Here is a 23,151-nt window from a genome sequence, read left to right as displayed (position 1 = left end):
TGGTTTTTGGAAGTAAAGCTACAATCTTAGTGTATTAGGTTCAACCAGAGAAGCAGAAACAGTAGGAGACACATAGAGAGAGAGAGTGATTGGGCTTACACAGTTGTAGGGGCTAGCTAGTCAAGTCCGAAATCCTTAGGGTAGGCTATCAGGAAGGGCAGGCTAGAACACATGGGTATGGGCTGTAACTGCTGTCCATAGGTGGAATTTCTTCTCTCTCTTGGGGATACCTCAGCCCCGTTTTTAAGGCCTTTCAGCTGACTAAATGAGGCCAACTCAGATTGTCCAGGATAATATCCCTTTAATTACATCTATAAAATACCTTCACAGCAATACCTAGATTAGTGTTTGATTGAATAACTGGCAAGTAGTAGCCTAGCCAAATTGACATATTAAAAATAAAAAAACAAAACCCCATACCTGGCCTACAGAATTCTATGATTATTCAGTCTTTGAAACAACCTTCATATTCCCAAACCTTCAGTGACTGTGCTAGCTAACTGTGCTAGCTTTTATAAACTAGTTTTCAAGAAGGGCATACTCACCAACATACATTCAGAATAGTGACTCATTCATACCAGGTATGAATGATAATACTGAATATGGGAGGTAGGTCTGCTGTTGCTGGTTAGCTGGCAGTATATACCATGTATAAATATATCAAATGTAAATATGTCTAAAGCTTGAGGATTCTATGGAACATACGGACAGAGTCATCTAGTATGTAGTTGGAAATGCAGATGTGAAAATCTGTAGTGGTGTGAGCTAAAAGTAAAAGTTTTGGGACTCCTTAGTATATAAATCCATATTTGAAACTCTGAAAATGGAAAAACTTTAGAAATAGTATTTAGATTGGAAACAGGAATGAAAAGGATAGAGCCATGGAGAATACTAGCATTTAAGGAAGGAAGAGGAACCAGTGAGCAATTAATGATTATCACAGGCAGTATGAGAGCCAAGAAATGGTGTCAGTGAAGCCAAGGGAGGAAACATATTCAGAGAGTAGATTTTACAGTTAAGCAACAGAGCTTTTCCAGTAAAATCAAGAGTAAGACAAGGATGTCAGTACTATGATATTTAGTCACTATTGTGTTTGCTAACTTCTGTTCTTCTTACAGGTTTCAGTCTACATGTTACTTCCTTGAGAAGCAGTATTTGACACCCTTCTTGCCCCCCATCCAGCCATTCCCCCAAGTCTGAGTTAGGTATTTCTCTTATGTATTCCCATAGTACAGTATACTTCCCCTGTAATACCATGTGTCACCTTGAATTATAAGTGTTTATTATTCTTTGTCTCCTGTTAGAATGAAAGCTCCATGAAGCTAGGGACTGTCCATCTTATTCACCAGTATACCTCCATGCCTGGCGCAACTCTCGGTCATATTAAGCGAGGAATGAATAAATAAAACCAAGAACATGGAGGAGGAGTATCTAATTGAGCCTGGAAAGTTAGAAAAATATTTGTAGAAGTAAATGATGTCTTAACTGAGCTTTAGAAAATGTGATGACATTGAGAGTTTGGGTTGAAAAGGGGATACACAGGAATAAAAGATTTCTGAGAGGTCTCTAAAATATAAAACTTTATTGAAAGATATAAGTGAAGATCTGAATGAAAGAAATATATTAGGCTATTGAGAAGACTCTGTTTGATAAGATGTCAACTCTCCCAAAATTAATCTGTAAATGCAGTTTTAAGTAAAATCTCAATCGGGTATATAGTGAAACTTGATAAGTCAATATTAAGATTTATATGGAAAAAATAAGTGATGATGAAAAACCTATAATTTTAAAGAAGAATAAAGAGGGAGGAATTGCCCTCCTTATGTTAAAACTGTAACAATTTTAGCACACTTTTTAAACTGCAGGGACAGACAGATTAATGAAGCAGAATATAAAGCCTAGAAATAAACTCTGTGTGTGTGTGTGTATGGAAACTTTGTTGATATTAAGGTGGCATTTCAAATCACTGAAGAAAGAGTAAAATGTTTAATAAATGGTGTTTATGCAGTTGTTAACTATATGAAAAAAATAATTAGACCCATTTCACATCATATCCCAAATTTATTTCTAGGTGGACTGTAATCTAAAATTTGAAAAGCAAAACTTTAAAATTCTTTCAGGGACTTCCCTGGCAGTCCAGTGGTTAAGACTCCACGCTTCCAATGCAGGGTGTGCAGGTTCCATCCCGGGTCGGGGAACTAAGATCCCATATGCCGTGGAGTATGCCCAAAATAAAAAATAAAAAATAAGATAAGATTCATTCAGAGAAAAAGTAAGAGAATATCTCTAACATTGAACAAAATGTAAAATGTATAAATCATAATAGAAAATACTGATAAGCTTGGCTCTGTCAAAATTTAAAACTTATTTGTTATGAATATACCATAAACAAATTTAAAATGCTAGAAGAATATTTACAGCATATATAACCAAGAGCTTTATGGGATATAAGGCAATCAGTACAAAAGAAAAAAAAAAGTAATTCACAAAAGAGGAAACACAAATGGCCAATAGAAAATCAGATTCTCAAATTCATTAGTAATCAGGAAAATGCAAGTGAAATCAGTACTGTTTCACACCTATCAGATTTATAAAAATTTAAGTCTTATATCAAATGTTGGTGAGGATAAAGTATAAGGAACTATCATGCACTGTTTATAGGCGTATGATTTGATACAACTACTTTGGAGGCAGTTTTCAATATCCAGTAAAGATGAAATTGAACATGTCTTAAAACCCTTAATATACCATAGAGGTATCTTGCAAAAACTGAGACATTATTTGTGATAGCAGAAAATTGGAAACAGCCTGATTCCTGTCAATAACAGAATAAGTAAACATTGGAATAAGTACATAAATTGTTATTTGTGGTATACTATGTAACAGTTAAATGAATGAACCAGATCTACATGGATTATTATTGAAAACAATGTTGGGGGGATGATCAAATAGCAAAAGGTTATGTTACTACTTATGTGAATTTTTTGTTTTAAGTATATACTAGGTACATACAAATGCAGTAAAATTATTAAAACATAGTTGATGGTGCTTTGTGACTACCTAGAGGGGTGGTATAGAGAGGGTGGGAGGGAGACACAAGAGGGAGGAGATATGGGTGTATATGTATACCTATAGCTGATTCATTTTGTTATAAAGCAGAAACTAACACACCATTGTAAAGCAATTATACTCCAATAAAGATGTTAAAAAAAAAACCCAGAAAAAAACAAACCAAAAAAACATAGATGGGACAAATACACACCAGTTTCAGTATAGTGGTTCCCTTTAGGAAGAAAGAAGGAAAGAAGGAAGAGGAATGAAATAGGTAGGTTGGGATAGGGAGAAGAGATAGACCTATAAGGCTACATGTTTCAGGAAACATGTGACAGTATGTTTATTAGTGTGAACAAAGTGTGTAGATAATTTCAGGTGCCACTGTGAAGCAAAGAAACAAAAAGACCTGTGTTATCTTAATGAAATAAAACCTAAAATTTTATTTTATTTTATTTATTTATTAATTTTTGGCTGCATTGGGTCTTCGTTGCTGCGCACGGGCTTTCTCTAGTTGGGGCGAGCCGGGGCTACTCTTCATTGCAGTGCACGGACTTCTCCTTGTGGTGGCTTCTCTTGTTGGGATCACGGCCTCTAGATGCGTGGGCCTCAGTAGTTGTGGCGCGTGAGCTTCAGTAGTTGCAGCTCACGGACTCTAGAGCGCAGGCTCAGTAGTTGTGGCGCACGGGCTTAGTTGCTCCTCGGCATGTGGGATCTTCCTCGACCAGGGCTCAAACCCGTGTCCCCTGCATTGGCAGGTGGATTCTTAACCACTGCGCCACCAGGGAAGTCCCAAAGCCTAAAATTTTAAATGGGTTTATTCTTATGAGACTGACACGCTACCTACTGTGCTAAGAAGGCACTTAAATGAGTTTATTTTTAAATTGTCAATAATATATAATGCTGCTGTGAAAAATAATGAGGGAAAATATTACACTGACCACCTTACTTGCTTATATTTCCTTTCTTGTTTGTGTGGTTTTGATTTTGCACCCCTTCCACTTGGTATATTGCACTGAACAAAATAGTCTTTATTGAACTTGAAATCAACCAGAGAAGATTAGTATTGAGCAATATAATGAGTACTAGGAGGAAGTACTAAGTGCAGTGGGACTGTGTAACAAAGGGATCCATTCTAGTCTCAGTGTTCAAGGAACTTTCCTCTGAGGAAGTGACAGATGGGAGCTAGGTGAAATTTGTGGTGGAGATAAGCATGGAACAGTACTTTAAGAAAGCAAGCAATTTAATTCTAATTGTGTGACTTAATCTTGTCTTCAAAATGATTGTTTTCATGGTGTTTAATATCCTAACTCTCAACTATGTAACTTTAATGAATTTTACCAATCTTAGACACACAAAAAACTTCTTCACATTTCATTATCTCTGAAATCAGGAGATGTCTTGCAGTAGATGGTTTGTCACAGTTGAATTGGCAAATTTCTCTTTTAGGATACATACAATACTGATGTACCTTACCATAATTAGCATTTTAGAGTCAATGAAATGCAGAATATTTTTTTAGGTTGGCCTGCCTTTAGGCCTAACTCATTTGCAACTTGCATTTAATTTTTGTAATTATACATTTTAAGAGCATCAGAGTGAATCTGGGGAATTCCCTGGTGGTCCAGTGATGAGGATTCCGCACTTTGACTGCTGAGGGCGCAGGTTCAGTCCCTGGTCAGGGAACTAAGATCTCACAAGCCATGCAACACAGCCAAGAAAGAGTGAATCTGGTATTTATTAGTTGTATGTCCCTGAAGATATTTTTGTTTACCACAGGCAGAATGCTAAACATTTTACATTAATTACAGTCGACCCTTGTTACCTGGGTACCATGTATACTGAGGGCCGACTGTATTATGTCATTTTTTTATAAGGGACTTGAGCATCCACCGACTTTTGATATCCAAAGGGAGTCCTAGAACCAATCTCCCGCAGGAACCAAAAGACAACTGTATCTCCTATGAACTTCATCACAGTTGTACGAGTTAAGTGATACCCCCAACTGAAGTTTAGAGACAAAATCTCTAAACTTTGTCTAAAGTGACTTTCTCCCTCGAAATGTCACATAGTTTGTATTTTATATTTTTATTAATGTATTGATATATGTAATATAACCTATTAAAGGTATATTTAGATATAACTATATTTGAGGCACAATAGTTTATATTTAAATCATAGAGGTCAATTTTTCTGATTCCAGAGATTATGCCCTTAATATTCACAGCTCTTTACTGCATCCTTTAAGAGGCAAGATTCCTGGCAGACAAATCTCAGACCCAGGACATCTGAGTTGAGAAATGTGTTTTATTTTTATATACTTTATTTACTTCCTTGTGCTTTTCAGTAATAAGTAGCTTTCTGTAAAACATTCACTATTTTGCTGCTAGAAGAAAGTAGTCATAATATATAAATGGTTGTAGAATTTGGTAATCATAAGTTATGCTGCTTAAGAGTCAAAAGTTCTCACTGAATATGCTTCCTTTGCAAGGAAAACAGATTTCTAATAAGTAATTTATTAATCACAATATTAGTGTTGCTTGCTTCATATGTTTGTCTTAAGTTCAGGTATAAGATCCCTAAAGTTAAGAAATAATTTGATTTTTACAGTATTCAAATTAGTCCTCAGAAGTAGATCAAAGCAGAATATTTCTTTAGGGTGAAAGGGTCAGGCAGCAGGGCAGGAACTTTATCAGCACTGGTCAAGCTCAGCCAAGTAAAGATACCTGTATCAGACTTGTCTAGTCTATCCTCACATTAGAAAAAGAGTATAATGGCAGCCGGAATTTCAATGACAGTCTAATCAAATCTGTTTCTTGATCCATACTGCTTCAGTCTGATTGAGTATGTTCATATTTGGTGCACAGCTGTCCTCTTGGGATCAGACTTCACTATCTGTATCCCTTCCTACCCCTCCCCCTTTTTTAGAAGTTTCATGAGAAAAGGGTACACAAGAGGCAAAAATTTTTGATGCCTTACACATTGGAAAATGTATCAACAAACCTGAATGAAAGTTCAGCTAGGTTTCTATGTTGGAAATAATTTTCCTTCATAAATTTGAAAGTGGTGCTCCACATTTTAAATAGCTTTAGTGAGGTTTTGTTTCCCTTGTATTACTTTACTTTCTGGAAAATTTACTTACTTTCGTCTTCTTAACCCCCTTCGCTTTTTAAAATTTCTAATCGTTCTTTTTTATTTCCTGAATGTTATTTTATAGTAGCATACTATTCTTGTTTCATATATGGTAGTATCTTCTCTAAGCTCACTGTAGATAATTTATTTTGGAGTTTTATTTTTCTTACACATGCTTATGCTTCCTCCAAATTTTTGTTTGTTTGTTTGTTTTGATCATTATCCTCCATTTTGGAAGCTTCCTTCAAGTATATAGTATCCTTGATTATTTATTCATGATGCATTGGGACTCTAAAACACTGACTAGATGCTTTGAATTCATCAGTGGAGCCTGTTTACTTTGAGCTTTATCATAGGGTGATTTGATCCGGCTGATGTTGGGGAACCTATAATGTTAGTTTATCCTTAGGTCTTTCCTCTTGCCTGGTCAGATTACCCAAAGATGAGCCTTCCAAACTCCTGCTTGAAGGGTAATAGTCTTCATTACCTGCGATCTGGAAGCCAAGTTGGGGATTCTGGCTTGGGGAATGCCTGCATTCAGCATTTAATATTTATAGTCATTTAATTCCTTGTTTTGGGTACAGTCCTGTGCCCTTAATTGTGCCTGACATCCTCCCTCCAAAAGTCTTTTACTTTTTCCAGAGAATAGACCTACAGTTTATGCCAGGATAAAGACGAGGCAGTTGTTCCGCAATGTGAATGGAGCTGAACAAGGGACCTAGGATTCTACCTGCTTCTCAAACAGCTTTCCTCTTCATTTTTCTGCACTACCCCCATCCTTTTATCACCAGTTTCAGAGGTACCTAGTACTGCCATTTCTCACGCCTTCTGAGGATTCTATCTGCTATGTCAGTTACAACTTGTCTACTCGCTTTTCATCTTCTAAAATGTTGGTGCATTTTTTGTTTTCTGTTCTCCCTTCCTTCTAGGTTTATGTCTTCTTTCTTTCTTTCTTTCTTTCTTCCTTCCTTCCTTCCTTCCTTCCTTCCTTCCTTCCTTTCTTTCTTTCTTTCTTTCTTTTCTTTCCTTTCTTTCTTTTCCTTACCATAGTTATAGTGGAGTTTGAGGAAGAAATGAAATGAGCTGCTTGTGGTTCCTCTGCCATCCTAACCCAGGATCTATTGTTAAAAGGCAGAGGCTTTGTCTGAGTCATCTTTAAATTGCAACCCACAAAGGAGTCCCTGATATAGTAGGTACTTGATGAATGTTTAAATGGACGGTTAAGTCTTGTTTTACATCTGTAAAACTCAGTAACAAGTTTGTGCTAGAGGCCTAGTTTCTTGCCATCTGGACCTCTCAACAGGGCTGGTTAAGTGTCGTCATGATATTGTGGCTGGCTTCCTCTGGAGCAAGTAATCCATGATAGAGCAAGGCAAAAGCTGTAATGACATTAAGGCCTAGCATTGAAAGCTATATTCTGCCAGTTTTGTAATGTCTTATTAGTTATATAAACCAGTTATATTCAGTGTAGGAGAGACACAAACGTGCAAATGCCATGAGGCAAGACTTATTATTAGGGACCGTCTTGGAGGCAGGCTAGCACACACAGTTTCTGTCTTAAGCTAGAAGAAGAACAAATTAAACCCAAAGTAAGTAGAAGGTAAGAAATAATAAAGATCAGAGCAAAAATTAATAGAAAACAAACAGTATAGAAAGTGAATGAAACCAAAAGTTAATTCCTTTTAAAAAGCTAATAAAAATTTTAAACTCCTAACAAGACTAATCAAGAAAAATAGAAAAATAAAACAGATTACTAGTGTCAGGAATGAAAGAAGGGGTTATCACTAAAGATCATTCAGAACAAAGATTAATAAGGGAATGTTAGGAACAAATTTTTTTTTTAATTAATTTATTTTATTTTATTTATTTTTGGCTGTGTTGGGTCTTCGTTTCTGTGCGAGGGCTTTCTCCAGTTGCGGCGAGTGGGGGCCACTCTTCATCGCGGTGCACGGGCCTCTCACTATCGCGGCCTCTGTAGTTGCGGAGCACAGGCTCCAGACGCGCAGGCTCAGTAGTTGTGGCTCACGGGCCTTGTTACTCCGCGGCATGTGGGATCTTCCCAGACCAGGGCTCGAACATGTGTCCCCTGCATTGGCAGGCAGACTCTCAACCACTGTGCCACCAGGGAAGCCCAGGAACAAATTTATACCAATTAATTTGATAAATGAAACACAACTTTACAAAAATTGGCTCAAAGAAAATTGGAATAGCCTTGTATCTATTAAGGAAATTAAATCCATAGTTCTTTCTAACAAAGAAAACTCCAGTCCCAAATGATTTTGCTGCTGAATTTTATCTAACATTTAAGGAAAAATAATACCAATCTTTCACAAATTCTTTCAGAAAACAGAAGAAGAAGAAAGGCTTTACAACTCAATTTTATGAGGCTAGTATACCCCGGAATCTGACACCTGACAAAAACAATGTAATCCTCTCAACAGACAAAAGAATCATTTGACACATTTTAACGTTTTCATGATAAAAATTTACAGACTAGCAGTAAAAGGAAACTTCTTCACCCTGATCAAAGCATCTAGAAAAACATACAGGCATCATCATACTAAATGATAAAAAGGGTGAATGATTTTGCCATAAGATTAAGAAGAAGGCAAGAATACTTGCTCTCACTACTTCTGTCTAACATTGTGCTGGTGATCCAAGAAAAATAAAGGCATAATATTGTAAAGGAAGTAATACAACTATCTCAGTTTGCAGAAGACATAATTGTTTATGTAAAAAATACTAAGAAATCTACCAAAAAAAAAAAATCCTACTAGAATTAACAGATGAATTTACCAAGATCACAAAACACTAGTTGCATATACAAAAAGAAAATACTAGCAGTATAATAAATAATACCCAGCATTCAACAATTAGAAAAATGAAAAACACATGTACCATTCATAATATCAAAAAATGTAATATTTAGGAATAGATTTTAAAAGAGATGTACAAGCCCTCTACACTGAAAGCTACAAAGCATTCCTGAGAAAGATAGGAAGATATAAATAAACAGAGATACCATGTTCTTGGCCCAGAAGCCTCAAATTCTTAGGATGTCCATTATCCCCAAATTGATCTGTAGACTCAACACAATCCCAGAATCTCACCAGCCTTTTTTTTTTAATAATATAAATTGACAAGCTGATTCTAAGATTTATATGGAAATGCAGAGAACCTAGAATAGCTAAAACCATTTTGAAGAGGAACAGAGTTGGAGGATTCATAATCCCTGATTTGAAGACATGCTATAAAGCTACAGTAATCAAAGCTGTGATATTGGGGTTAAAGATGGACATACAAATCAAGTTACAGGATAGTTATAGATACTACACTTGATCTTAGCCAAAAGGCTAAGAAGTGATTAGAATAGCTACAGAAATAGACCCACTTACGTGGTTGATTGATATTTGACAAAGGGGCCAACATTCAATGGGAAAAGAATAGCCTTCTCAATAAACGATGCTAGAACAGCTGAGTATTTGTACGAAAAAAAATAAAACATTAAAACTGAGAAATTTGTAAGAGGAAAAATATTCATGTCCTTGGAGTAGGCAAAGATTTCTTAATATGTTGGAAACCTCATCTAAATGAACACCTTCTCTTAAGAACACTGTTAAGAAGATGAAAAGGCAAGCTACTGCTGGGAGAAAATATTTGCATAACATATCCTAAACAAAAGATTTGTGTCCAGAATATATGAAAAACTTGCATAACTCAGACAATTTTAAAAAGTGGTCAAAATCAGACATTTCACAAAAGATTATGGGAATGGCCAGTAAGCACTTGAGAAGATGCTAAACATCATTGGTCATATGGAAAATGTAGGTAAGAACCACAGTGAGATATCACTTCACACCTGCTAGATTTGCTAAATCAAAAAGACTGGCAATACTAAGTGTTGGCAAGGGTGTGGAGCAATCAGAAGTGGTAGGAGTATAAAATTGTACAACCACTTTGAAAAATATTTTGGCAGATTCTTTTTTTTTTTTTTTTAAATATTTATTTATCTTTGGCTGCATTGGGTCTTCGTTACTGTGCACGGACTTTCTCCATTTGCGGCAAGCAGGGGCTACTCTTCGTTGCAGTGGCTTCTCTTGTTGCAGAGCACGGGCTCTAGGTGCGCGGGCTTCAGTAGTTGTGGCATGTGGGCTCAGTAGCTGCGGCTCGTGGGCTCTAGAGCACAGGCTCAGTAGTTGTGGCACACAGGCTTAGTTGTTCCGCAGCATGTGGGATCTTCCCGGACCAGGGATCGAACCTGTGTCCCCTGCATTGGCAGGTGGATTCTTAACCACTGTGCCACCAGGGAAGCCCTTGGCAGATTCTTTTAAATTTAAACATTTTCTTGCCATGTGTCCTACCAGTTCTATTCTTAGGTCTTTCCCCAAGAGAAATGAAAAAATAGGTCCATACAAAGATTTGTGCATATGTGTTTACATGTTCATAATAATTAGGAACTGGAAACAACCCAAATGCCCAGCAACAAGTGAACTGAGAAACAAGTTGTGATTTATTTATACAATGAAATACTACCCAGCAGTTAAAAAGAACTAACTACTAACTTATGCAATGGTATGGATAAATCTCAAGTTAAGATGTACAAAAAAGCTAGACAAAGTGGCGTATACAGTATAATTCCATTTATATGAAATTCTGGAACCATTTATTCTATTATGAAACGAATCAGATCAGTGCTTGCCTGTGGCAGATGTGACAGAAGCTGATTGCATAGGGGCAGGAAAGTACTTTCTGGGGTGATGACAGGTTCTGTCTTAATTGGGGTGGTAATAGCATAGATGTATATACGTTTGTCAAAATCATTGACCTTTACAATTGAAATGCATTTTATTGTATGTAAGTTATACCTCAAATTGTTTTTTTTTTTTGAAATGAGATATCATTACACATCCACCAGAAGGGCTAAAATTCAAGTCTAACAATACTAATGGTGAAAATTTGGCACGACAGTGACTCTTAAATGCTGCTTGTGGGAGAGTTATTTGTTAAAACCACTTTGGAAGAGTTTGACATTATCTAGGAGAGATAGACATCTTTAATTACTCAGCAGGTCTACTCAGATATTGCCTTTTCTACTAGAGAAATATATGTGTGTACGTATATCAAGAAGGCCACCTAGGGACTTCCCTGGTGGTCTAGAGGTTAAGAATCCACTCTTCCACTGCAGGGGGCACAGGTTAGATCTCTGGTTAGGGAACTAGGATCCCGCATGCTGTGTGGTGCAGCCAAAAAAAAGAAGAAAAAAAGGCTATCTATAAGAATATTCATAACCTTATTCTGATAACCAAAGGAAAGTGCCAGCATAAACTGTCCACCAACATTAATAATCAGGTTTTTTGTTTGGTTTTGTTTTTTGCCACGGGGCAGCTTAGGCCTGGGATCCTTAGTTGCCTGACTAGGGATTGAACCTGGGCCCCTGGCAGTGAAAGCGCCCAGTCCTAACCACTGGACTGCAAGGGAATTCCCCGTCCATCAACATCAGAGTGGATAAATTGTATATTTCTTCAACAGAGTGTTAGAGCAATGAAAATGAAGAAACTAGTTACATTTAATTAATACAGATGAGGTAGAAACAATGTTTAGGAAAAGACTCAAAAAGATTACATGCTTTATGTTTCCAGTTACATAACATTCAAGAACTAGGAAAACTAAATTGTGGTCCTTAGTGATCTGTACTTATGTTGTAATTCTATAAAGAAAAAGAAGTGATTACCATAAAAGCCAGGATTTTGGTTACCTGTAGCAGAGAGAGGGGAAGTTAAGGTTGGGAAGGGGATAGGGAAGAGGTTTCTAGGATACTGGCAATATTTAGTTCTTGATATGAATGTTGGTTATGTGGATATTCACTTTATAATTTGTTTAGTGACACTCTAGTAAATATGTGATATTTTATATTGAAAATAGAAAAAGAAAAAAGCAATCCTTTCATCTATCAATATCTCCTGAGTACTCTGTTAATATTATTTTGCTAGGTAATAATAGACATGCCAAGATGTTTAATGTGGCCTCTTAATTGCTCACTATTACCATAAAAAGGCATTGTATAATAAGTTTCTGTTCTTACATCTTCAGAGCAATGAAAGTATACATATAAAATTGAGGCACATAACCTCTCAGGAGGTTAAAGTATAATTGTAGTTATGTTTTTACCAGGATCCAACATTATTTACTGCTTTATTTTATACTCATCAGTTGGACCTGGGCTCATTTTGGTACATGTAGTCCTAGTTATCTTAAATATGGCAAATATTTATTATTTTCTTTTTTCACATCTGTTATTTTAGCTGCGTCCTAACAAAAATTTTCAATTTTGACACAGTAAAATGCAAATTCAAGAATCCTAATCGCTTTTTCATGGAACATTCTCCCATCAGCCTCTTCAGGGAGTTAGTTTACATTGACAAAATGATTTTGCCTAGAATTAAAACCTCAGTAAATCAGAGCGCAAAAGACATGAGTAGACAATTCTTCAAAGATGAGAAAAAGAGCTCTGATGAGCTCCTGCCATGTTCTGGGCACAAGTAGGTACCTTATATTGAATCTTCACCCTAATGCTATAAGTACTAGATGTTTTTCTAATTTTGCAATGAACAAATTATGATTTCTCTGAATTTCAAGTCTGGATCTAGAATTAAAATCTATTTCAGGGCTTCCCTGGTGGCGCAGTGGTTGAGAATCTGCCTGCCAGTGAGGGGACACGGGTTTGAGCCTTGGTCTGGGAAGATCCCACATGCCGCGGAGCAACTAGGCCCGTGAGCCACAACTACTGAGCCTGCGCGTCTGGAGCTTGTGCTCCGCAACAAGAGAGGCTGCGACAGTGAGAGGCCTGCGCACCGCGATGAAGAGTGGCCCCCGCTCGCCACAACTAGAGAAAGCCCTCGCACAGAAACGAAGACCCAACACAGCCAAAAATCAATTAATTAATTAATTAATTAATTTTTTAAAAACCCTATTTTAAAAAAAAATCTATTTCATTTCCAAGCCTATCCTTTTCTCATTATTCTAACACTGCTACCCATGAAAAGAAGAAAATAAACCTAATTAAAAAAATAAGTAGGGCTTTCCTGGTGGCGCAGTGGTTGAGAGTTTGCCTGCCAATGCAGGGGACACGGGTTCGAGCCCTGGTCTGGGAGGATCCCACGTGCCGCGGAGCAGCTGGGCCCATGAGCCACAACTACTGAGCCTGCGCGTCTGGAGCCTGTGCTCCGCAACAAAAGAGGCCGCGATAGTGAAAGGCCCGCGCACCGCGATGAAGAGTGACCCCGCTTGCCACAACTGGAGAAAGCCCTCACACAGAAACGAAGACCCAGCACAGCCAAAAATGAATAAATTAAAAAAAAAAAAAAAACTAAGTAAGTGATGAAAGATTAAAGGATACATTTCCAACAGCAACAAAATTTTTATCAGTTATTAATAAATGAGTTATAAAGTATCACAAGACCTTAATGAAATTGGAATGACCTTAATAAATTCAGAGATATTGTGTTCATGAATTGAAAGACTATCCCACTGGTATTCTATACATCTAGTCTATTTTGGTAAATTTTTTTGCCTTAGTTGTGTATTATACATATCTAGATAATGGCAATCTAAGTAGTTGGTAAGATCGCATTTTCTACCAAACTCCTCTCAAGTTTTTTGCTTCTCAATTTTATTTATCTGAATTCTAACACCTGCCCATTAATTTTAATTACATGCATGTAGTACAAATTTATCCATTTGGCTGGTGTTTAAGTTGTTTCCATTCTTTTTACCATTATAAACAGTGCTACAATAAGCATTCTCATTCATGTTGCCTTTCACAGATACGGAATTTTTGTAGAGTATATACTCCAATAGAGTGAAATTGTTTTTTGGGTTTTTATTAATTTATTCATTCATTCATTCCTTCATTCATTCATTTATTTATTTATGGCTGCATTGGGTCTTCGTTGCTGTGCCTGGGCTTTTCTCTTGTTGCGGCGAGGGGGGGCTACTCTTTGTTGCGGTGCACGGGCTTCTCATTGCGGTGGCTTCTCTTGTTGCGGAGCACGGGCTCTAGGCGCGCAAGCTTCTGTAGTTGTGGCACGTGGGCTCTAGAGCATAGGCTCAGTAGTTGTGGCACACAGGCTTAGTTGCTCCCTGGCATGTGGAATCTTCCCAGACCAGGGCTCAAACCTGTGTCTCTTGCATTGGCAGGCGGATTCTTTTTTTCTTTTTTTTTTTTTATTTGTTTATTTTACTTATATTTATTTTTGGCTGCGTTGGGTCTTTGTTGCTGTGCACGGGCTTTCTCTAGTTGCAGTGAGCGGGAGCTGCTCTTCGTTGTGGTGCGCGGGCTTCTCATTGCAGTGGCTTCTCTTGCTGCAGAGCACGGGCTCTTGGCACATGGGCTTCAGTAGTTGTGGCTCGTGGGCTCTAGAGCACAGACTCAGTAGTTATGGGGCACGGGCTTAGTTGCTCCGCAGCATGTGGGATCTTCCCAGACCAGGACTTGAACCTGTGTCCCCTGCACTGGCAGGCAGACTCAACCACTGCGCCCCTAGGGAAGCCCTGGCAGGCGGATTCTTAACCATTGCGCTACCAGGGAAGTCCTAGAGTGAAATTGTTGAGTTGAAAATTATGCTCATCTTCAAACTTACTGTATATTACCATTTGTTCCTAACTGACTGTATCAGTTTATATTCCTACAGTCTGTATGAGAGCTTTCTTTCTTCAGTCTTCCTTTGGCTTGTTGTCACCTTGTGTTATCGGTCTTAACATTTTTGGCCAGTCTTGATTGGTGTTAAATGATAGCTTGATATAGTTTTTGTATATATTTCCTTAATTACAAATAAGATAATTAGTGAAAATTTGTTTTTTGACATTTAGATTTTTTCTTCTATGAAATGCCTAGTATCCTTTGCCACTTTTATTGTTTTATCTTGATTTATAGGAACTTATTATATATTCTGGATAGTAATCATTAGTTATACGTATTACACATATCTATAGCCTTTTTTTTTAGCTTTGTTTATGGTATTTTTTTATGATAGTTTTTATATCTTAAGAAATTCTTTCTTGCCTCCAAGATCATAAAGATGTTCTATATTTTCCTCTAAATGTTTATTTTTCTTTTCATGTTCAGTTCTCTGAATAGGAATTTGTTTTTGTATATTGTATAAGGTGGGCTTTCAAGTCTGTTTTACTGGTCTGTGTGTCTGTCCCCACAGTCTCTTGACTTGAATTGGATTATAACAGATCTCGATGAATGTTAGAGCAGACCTTATTCTTAAAAACTATCTTTGCTATTCTTGTTTCATTTCTCTTTCATGTTAATTTTAGTATCAGCTTCTTAAGTTCCAGAGGTCAAGGGGTTATATCCTATTGGTATTTTGATTGAAATTGCCTTGAATTTGCAGATTAATTTACAAATAATTTATACTAATAAGGTATATACTCCATTTATTTAGATTTTCTGTAGTAGTAAAGATACCTATTACTTCTATAGGTCTTATGCATCTTTTGTTCAGATTTTATCTCATGTCTTATTTTTTTTTGTTGTGATATTAAGTGATATCTTTTTTAAATTACATTTTAAGTTGGGTGCTAATGTATAATAATGTAATTTTATTTTTATATGTTGATCTTAAATCTAGCAACCTTACTGAACTGTCTAATTCTATAATTTATCTATAGATTATTGGGTTTTCTCTCTAGACAGTCATATTGTGAAGAATAATAATTTTGTTTCTCCCTTTCCAATCTTTTTACCTTTTACTTCTCTTAGCTTGCATTCCTGTGCCAGCTAGCACTTTCTATTAAATGAAGTTGAATTTACCATAGATTTTTGGCGGATAACTTTTATCAAATTGAGGAAGCTCCTTTCCTAGTCCTGGTACTGTGAGACTTTTAGTTATGGTGCTGAATTTTATCTAATGCTTTTTTGAGGGTAATTATCTGTAGAAATGATTGTATGTTTATTTCCTTTAGTGTGTTAATGTATATTTTGTTAATAGGTTTTAAAAATATTAAATGTAAATATTACTTTTTCAGTTAAACTCAGCTGATCTGTGAAAGGGAAAGAAGGAAAAAATGCATAAATATGTAGGTTTATAAAATGTTAAGGATTTAACCAAGGGATAGAGAGGCAGATCTTTGCTGATTGAAATTCATGCCTAATTCAACTGTACTCACTGATTTCATCCCATCTTTTGTAAGAGCTTTCCTTCACTAACTTTAATTTTTACCTCAGATGCCCACGTTGCTGTGGGGAAGATGGTGAACAGTAATGATTAGAAGAACAGTGGGGTAAACACTAAGGAAAATTAATAGAATGTTAAACAGGATAAATAATGTTTGTTTAGTAGTTTCAACTCTGTGAGATAAGACACATTAGTTGTGAATGCTAGTATTATAATAATCCAGTGAAGAAAATTTACCTGTAGGATTAAAGGAAAGACAAAATAAGCATGTTAATTACCATGTATTTATTTTCCTTTATCCACTTCTTTTTTTTAATTAACACAGAAGCAATATGTGCTTATTTGGTATGTGTCCTGCCAGCCTTGTTTTAATGTATGACAATATTCTCACATTTTTTAATAGAAGAATGTAATGTATACATTTTTTTAAAGTACTGTGGATTTGAATAGGATACCCAGAATGCTAATACAGTCTTACCAGTCTCTCTTTTTTTAGTTAGTTTGAAATTGTGGAGGTATTTCTAAAGTTTATTTGGATGGAAGTACAAAATCAACATAACTATCCATCATGAGGGGCATGAAGTAGGTCCATGCAATGAGATATCCTGCAGCTGTGAAAAAGAATGATATAGTTCCATATTAGTACATATAGATCTATCTCTAAGATATATAATGAAAAAAAAGAAATCAAAGGCCAGAATAGTGTTTCTAATGTTTTATCATTTGTGTTCCTTTTCATTAAGAGGGGAAGGGAATATATATTCACTTAATTACCATGCACGCAAACTGCAGAATAAAAAGATCTCTAAGACACATTGTTAGTTTTTAAAATAATAATAAAAGAAGTCATAGAACATTTATTATCTGATCTCATGTAAAAAAAGAAAGTTATATATGCATTTTTATATCTAAGTGCATATTAAAAGAATAGGATATATACATACCTAAGTACTAATAATGGTTGCTTCTTAAAGATACTTGGAGACCAGAAGTCTTTACTGTGCATATCTATATTGTTTAAATTTTTTAGGATGAGACTTCATTCATATATTATTTCTGTAATAAAGAAAAAGTAATATGTGCTCACTATTAAAAAATGAAGATTTAAAGATAAAGTCAAAAAGAAGAAAATAAAAAATGTCTACAGTAGCCTTACTACCTGAGATAACTACTTAAAGCCTTGATAAATATCCTTCCAGAGATGAGGGACATTTTGTGGAAGACATTTAATCCTAAACCAAGGAGGATAAGAGAAAGAGCACCACAGTAGGCATGTTTTTTAAATAAAAAACATGATAGCATGTAGCTTATTGTCTGTTTTGGTTTTACTTTTCACTGTATCCCCAGTGCCTTTATAGCACATAATAGCAGTCAGTAAGTATGTATTTAAGAAATGAGTGATGGTGGTCTACTAACTATTGGTTAGTAGAAGCTCTTCTAGTTCCAAAACCCAAGATTAAGAAATCATACTTGTTGGCTCTTGGAAGACTGCTGACTGTAGCTAGATAACATTGGGCAGATACACCTTACTATTAGTACCTGTAGCTGGGATTAGCACTAGTAACATTTAATACCATTGTCTTCTCAAATCTGTGCAAGACAGGGAGAGCTCTCGCTAGAATAGATAAGCAGTCTAGGGTGGCACAGAAAGCTTTGTTTAAGAAATAATACCTAACCCTTTCTTCTTCTAAGGTGCTCTGGCCTTCTTTGTCCCCTTATAGACCTTGTTTCATAGCCAGAACACTGCTCTGTACATGAAGTAGGAAATGGAATGATTCAGTTACCCATGATAAGAGATAGATTATAAAAACTGTAATATTAGGCTTTTCTGTTGTTGTGCTTGTCTTCCAGTCAAACAGTTCAACTTTAAACTGCTCAACTTTGGAAATATTTTTATATGTATATAGGTATACATAAAAGGGTAATTTTAACTCTGTATTAGTTAATTATCATGGAGCCCGAGATCAAGTTTTTGAGTTTTTTTAAAGGAAACATTAATTTGTACTATTTGTGTTTTTCTTCTTAGTTTCTGCCACTGCCTTCTACAAAGCACAACCTGTAATTCAGTTCATGTGTGAAGTTCTTGACATTCATAATATTGATGAGCAGCCAAGACCTCTGACTGATTCTCATCGGGTAAAATTCACCAAAGAGATAAAAGGTGAGTTAATTAGCATTTGGAACAACTTAACTATAAAATGCATGAATATAACAAACTTCCATTGGAATTTTTTAAGATATAAATCTGTTCATGTAACATCACCAGTAAAAGTATGGACTAATTATAAAATGTCACATTAAATTCATTACCATAACATCTTAGGTAGTGTTTCAATGAAAGAAATACCAAGTAATGGAATTAATATTGATACTAGCTAATTTTTTGTCAATATTTTCCCTTACTAGCTGAAGGTATAAGAGTATCTGTTAGGAAAATGCTTCTATGATACTGTTAAAAATAAGAAGCTTATTCCAAAAACATTGTCACTTGAGAACTGGAGCCATTCTTTGAACGTATTCTATCGATAATATAATGACTTCTTTATTTTTCTGAAATGATAGCAGAATATTTTATTCCTTTGTAAATTTATGGATATGGGACTAGCCTGTTTCATGTGTTGTTCTAGAGTTGAAACTTAGTAATTTCATATACATTATTCAGTTGACCATTGATCGTGACTATTTTATAGTTAGCAACTAAAATGTATACAGTGGTGTTGCATCGTATGTATATTTTACTAACACAAATTCATCTCTACATGGTCTTCCAAAGAGAAAAATTAAAAATTAATTTCAATTGTGTCCTAAACTTTATATTTTGTATATATTTATTGTTTATATAATTGTAGCTTTCTATATACATGTACACTTTTATGTGCAAACCCACACATAGTGTACTTTATCTGCAATTTAAGGGACTTTTCAAGAGTAATTTTGATTATGTAAAATTCTTGCCTTGTTCATGACTTTAGAACCTAATCCTCACGTAAGATGTGACTCCACTGTATTTAGTTCTTTATTATTTAGACACAAAGAGAAATTAGATATCCTCTAATTAGAATGAATAGTATAAATTCTATTTATACTAAATGTTAGATCTTAAATTGTCAGAAATAATTATGTCATTTTATTTTAAGGTTTTACCTATTTGTTACAGGCAATTTTTAGCTTGTGGTTTGAATGAAGCATTGAAGTTTGTTCTCTGAACATCTTTCAGTTCCCCAAATCAATTAGTATAGTTGAATACATCCTGCTTGCTCCAGTAATCATTTATTCTTTGCCATTTAGTAACCAGGAGAGAGATGGTCATTGTAATAAAACATTTAAAGGAAAATTCTTCCTGCTTTGAAAATAGGCATCCATTTATCTCAAGTTATTTAAGTGTCAGAATAAGAAAGTGTTATATATTCTTATATTGCAATCATACCATTGTCCTTTCATAATCTGTATTAACTGCACAGTGAGCATTGTTGGGAGGTAGTGCATTACCCACCATTAATATGTGATCATCTAAATGCCATGGTTTCCAGTGGAGTTGCTGCTTAGTTACCACCTCTGATATCATGAAGTCACTTACATTACTTTGCGGTAACTATGCAATCAACTCATATCACCACTCTATCACAGAAAATACAAGATGTACAGAACAAGGATTCAACTGCTGCCCGAAGAGCATGGACTCGATCTTAACTTCAACTGCTCAGGGGGCCAAAGAAATGACTGAAAAAATGACTAGAAAGCATTATAAAGTTGATGTTATAGTGAAGGTAAAGCCAAGTTTATAGGTTAAATATTTGATTTATTAAAGCCAAAAACATTTTTTGTTGGATGGAGGGTTTGGGGAGGGACCTGGGCAGAGAATTATCTAGTCCATTTTTTAAAATTTCAGCTTTTTGCTAACCCCTGGATTTGGATCTAATCCTTAGGCACCTATGACTGTAGATTTGGGGTAGAAAAATCTGAGTTGGATCTAACTGACATACTGATGATTTTTTCCTCCATTCAAAGTCAAGAAGGCTTTTTTTTTAAAGAGGACTCTTTAAAGTACGTCATGTATTCCTACCTCAGCTACACAAGAGAATCAAAGTTACATGTTTTGTATTATGTATTTGGGTTTAATTTTTAGTTAGCATGAGGAATTTGATGAAAATTGTTAAATAGTGATACAAAGTGTGCTATAATGAATAGATTTCCTAGTACAATGTTATTTGGTTCTAGTTGAACTTTTTCCTAAATATTTAATGGTAACTTTAGGGTGGTTTCTTTGTGCAGTAATTCATCATCGTTAAATAGCAGAAATATTGGAGGAAGTTTATGGTAAAAGTACCATATGTATGTAAGAGTATCTATTTTATTTTACTTTTTTATTAATTTTTATTGGAGTATAGTTGCTTTACATCAATTTTATTTTTGATAAAAACTTATTTAGTAGGCTTGTAGAACCTTACTGATAATTTTTTTTAATTCAAGGGGAAGATTTGAAAACAAATTGCTAAGTGGTATAGATAACAGAAATTTGTTTTAAATTTTTCTATCGTGTTTTCCCCCTAAACAATATTTTTACATCTTGCTTACTTCATATTGTTGGTGTTTCCTTCTTAAAAGGCCTTCTCTTGGTAGTATTTTCTAGTCTTATTTATAGAGGCATAGTAAATGCTCTAATTGATCTGACATTTTAGTTTTATAAAGGTAGTTACTAATAAAAACTATTTCTCACTGATTCAATTAGGAGTAGTTCTTAAGAAAATCTCATACCAATCTGGTAGAGTGACACTGTGTCCATTTAACATCTTAATTTATGCTGATATGTCATAAGAAAATATTACTATGATTGAACTTTGTGTTTGGTTCTGCAGTTAGTAGATACGAAAATAAGTTATACTGTATCAGGGTTTCTCAACCTTGGCACTATTGATATTTTGGGCTGGATAATTCTTTGTTGTGGTCGGGGATGGGAGGTAGTGCTGTCCTGTGCATTGCAGTATAATTTAGCAGCATCCCTGAATCCAAGCATTCCAAAATCTAGCATGTATTAGATGCCAGTAGCACCCCCAGTCATAACAATCAAAAATGTCTGCAGACATTACCAAACCTTCCCTGGAGGTCAGAGTCACCTCTGGTTGAGAACCTCTGCACTATAGGATACACAGATATAAAAGGAAAATAATACAAAAGTTTAACCGTAAATACTATCAGGGAACTAAAAGTTGTCCTCCATCTACCCTTTTTTAGATTTTCCTCCTTTGGAGTATAGGCCTTAGAAATGGAGTTGCTTATCTGTGACCAGTAGCCACTGTTCTGTTTGTTAACTCATCTCTAGGTAGCTCCAGGAGTATCCACTAGCCACATGTAGCTGTTTAAATTTTAATTTATTAAAGTTAAATTAAAATTTTAGTTTTTTAGTCACACTAGCCACATTTCATGTGTGCAGTAACATATTGCTGGTGATTTTAGCACAGATGTAGAACAATCCATCATCTCAGAAAATTCTTTTGTACACCACTGCATAGGAAAATTCATCCCAAAGAATTTCAGCCAGTGTTTTAAAAGCCCACAGCTTCACTTTCTAAAGCAGGCCTAGGATCCGCAAACCCCTAGGGTCCACAAATGGACGCACGGATCCACAAACATCTAAATTCATATGCTAAGTTAAGTGTATGTTGCATTTTTCTGAGAATTTATTGCTTTCATCAGATTCTCAAAGGGATCATTGATTCCATAAGAAGGTCTGGATTACCTGTTCTAGGAATTATTTTGGTTGCATTTGATTTCTAATAGTAGTAAAAGAACTGTATCACTATATTATCCTTCAACGAAATTGTCACTCCACTTCTGTTAAAAGGGCCTGGAATTTTTTTTTTTTCCTTCCTGCTTTAAAAATCTTTGAAGGACTTTATTCTTCAGTTATCTGAAATTATGATCTTCAGTCAGTATGTGATTACTGGGCAAATGAGATATCACATACTTTGAAGGTTATAGAATATCTTGAAAATTATCATAACTCCCTTTGCTCCTTCCCTCGACCAGCATAAAAACCTGCATTATAAGCAGGGTTTTTTATTAATGGAGAACTTTATCCCTTGATATACAGGCTTTGCAAATTTTATACTATTTTTTAATAGCTTGATAGAAAAGGGAAAAGGTTTGGAGTTAGGTCTCTCATGATTGTAACCGTTGTTAACAATGTTATATATAAAATCCTTTGTTAATATCACATTGCCTGTATCACAGATTTTCTGTTTAGAATTTGAGTTTTTATAGTAGTGAACAGGCTTTATAGTTATAAATATTTTACATGGGACAGTTCTATAACCTCAGTTTTTCTTGTTGGGAACAGGTCTGAAGGTTGAAGTGACTCATTGTGGAACAATGAGACGGAAATACCGTGTTTGTAATGTAACAAGAAGGCCTGCCAGTCATCAAACGTAAGAAAAGCTGGTGTTTGTCAGAGCAGAGATGATGTGAGGCAGCTTGCTCTAGTTAGTAGATTGGGAGTTTTGCTGGCTCATAATGAGATAAGAGTTGTTAATGTGTAATTTTTTTTTTCCAGCTTTCCTTTACAGTTAGAAAATGGCCAAACTGTGGAGAGAACAGTAGCACAGTACTTCAGAGAAAAGTATACTCTTCAGCTGAAGTACCCACACCTTCCCTGTCTGCAAGTGGGGCAGGAGCAGAAACATACCTATCTGCCACTAGAAGTAATGTGTTTAGGCTGCTTATTAATATCCTCTTATTCATCATTCTGTTGGGGTTTTTAATGACCTATAACTTACTTCATACGCTCACA

General features: G+C 35.5%; 1 protein-coding gene across 5 annotated transcripts in view; it reads left to right on the top strand.

Annotated features, from left to right (window-relative positions):
- The window catches only part of AGO3 (argonaute RISC catalytic component 3), a 137,542-nt gene that overhangs the window by 60,444 nt on the left and 53,947 nt on the right, over window positions 1-23,151 (top strand). For 3 of the 5 annotated variants that reach the window (XM_082415770.1, XM_082415774.1, XM_082415771.1), the window contains 3 exons: window positions 18,391-18,525; window positions 22,702-22,789; window positions 22,915-23,062. In XM_082415770.1, coding sequence (XP_082271896.1) covers window positions 18,391-18,525; window positions 22,702-22,789; window positions 22,915-23,062 — 371 coding nt within the window. Of the gene's footprint in view, window positions 1-1,118; window positions 1,206-18,390; window positions 18,526-22,701; window positions 22,790-22,914; window positions 23,063-23,151 lie in introns of all 5 variants that reach the window. The other 2 variants (XM_082415773.1, XM_082415772.1) reach the window with 2 other exon arrangements.

This window comes from Balaenoptera physalus, assembly GCF_965194825.1.
Source record: "Balaenoptera physalus genome assembly, chromosome: 1".
In the NCBI taxonomy this organism is placed as follows: domain Eukaryota; kingdom Metazoa; phylum Chordata; class Mammalia; order Artiodactyla; family Balaenopteridae; genus Balaenoptera; species Balaenoptera physalus.
The sequence above is the reverse complement of the archived record's forward strand: the minus strand, read 5'-3'. Positions and strand labels throughout refer to the sequence as shown.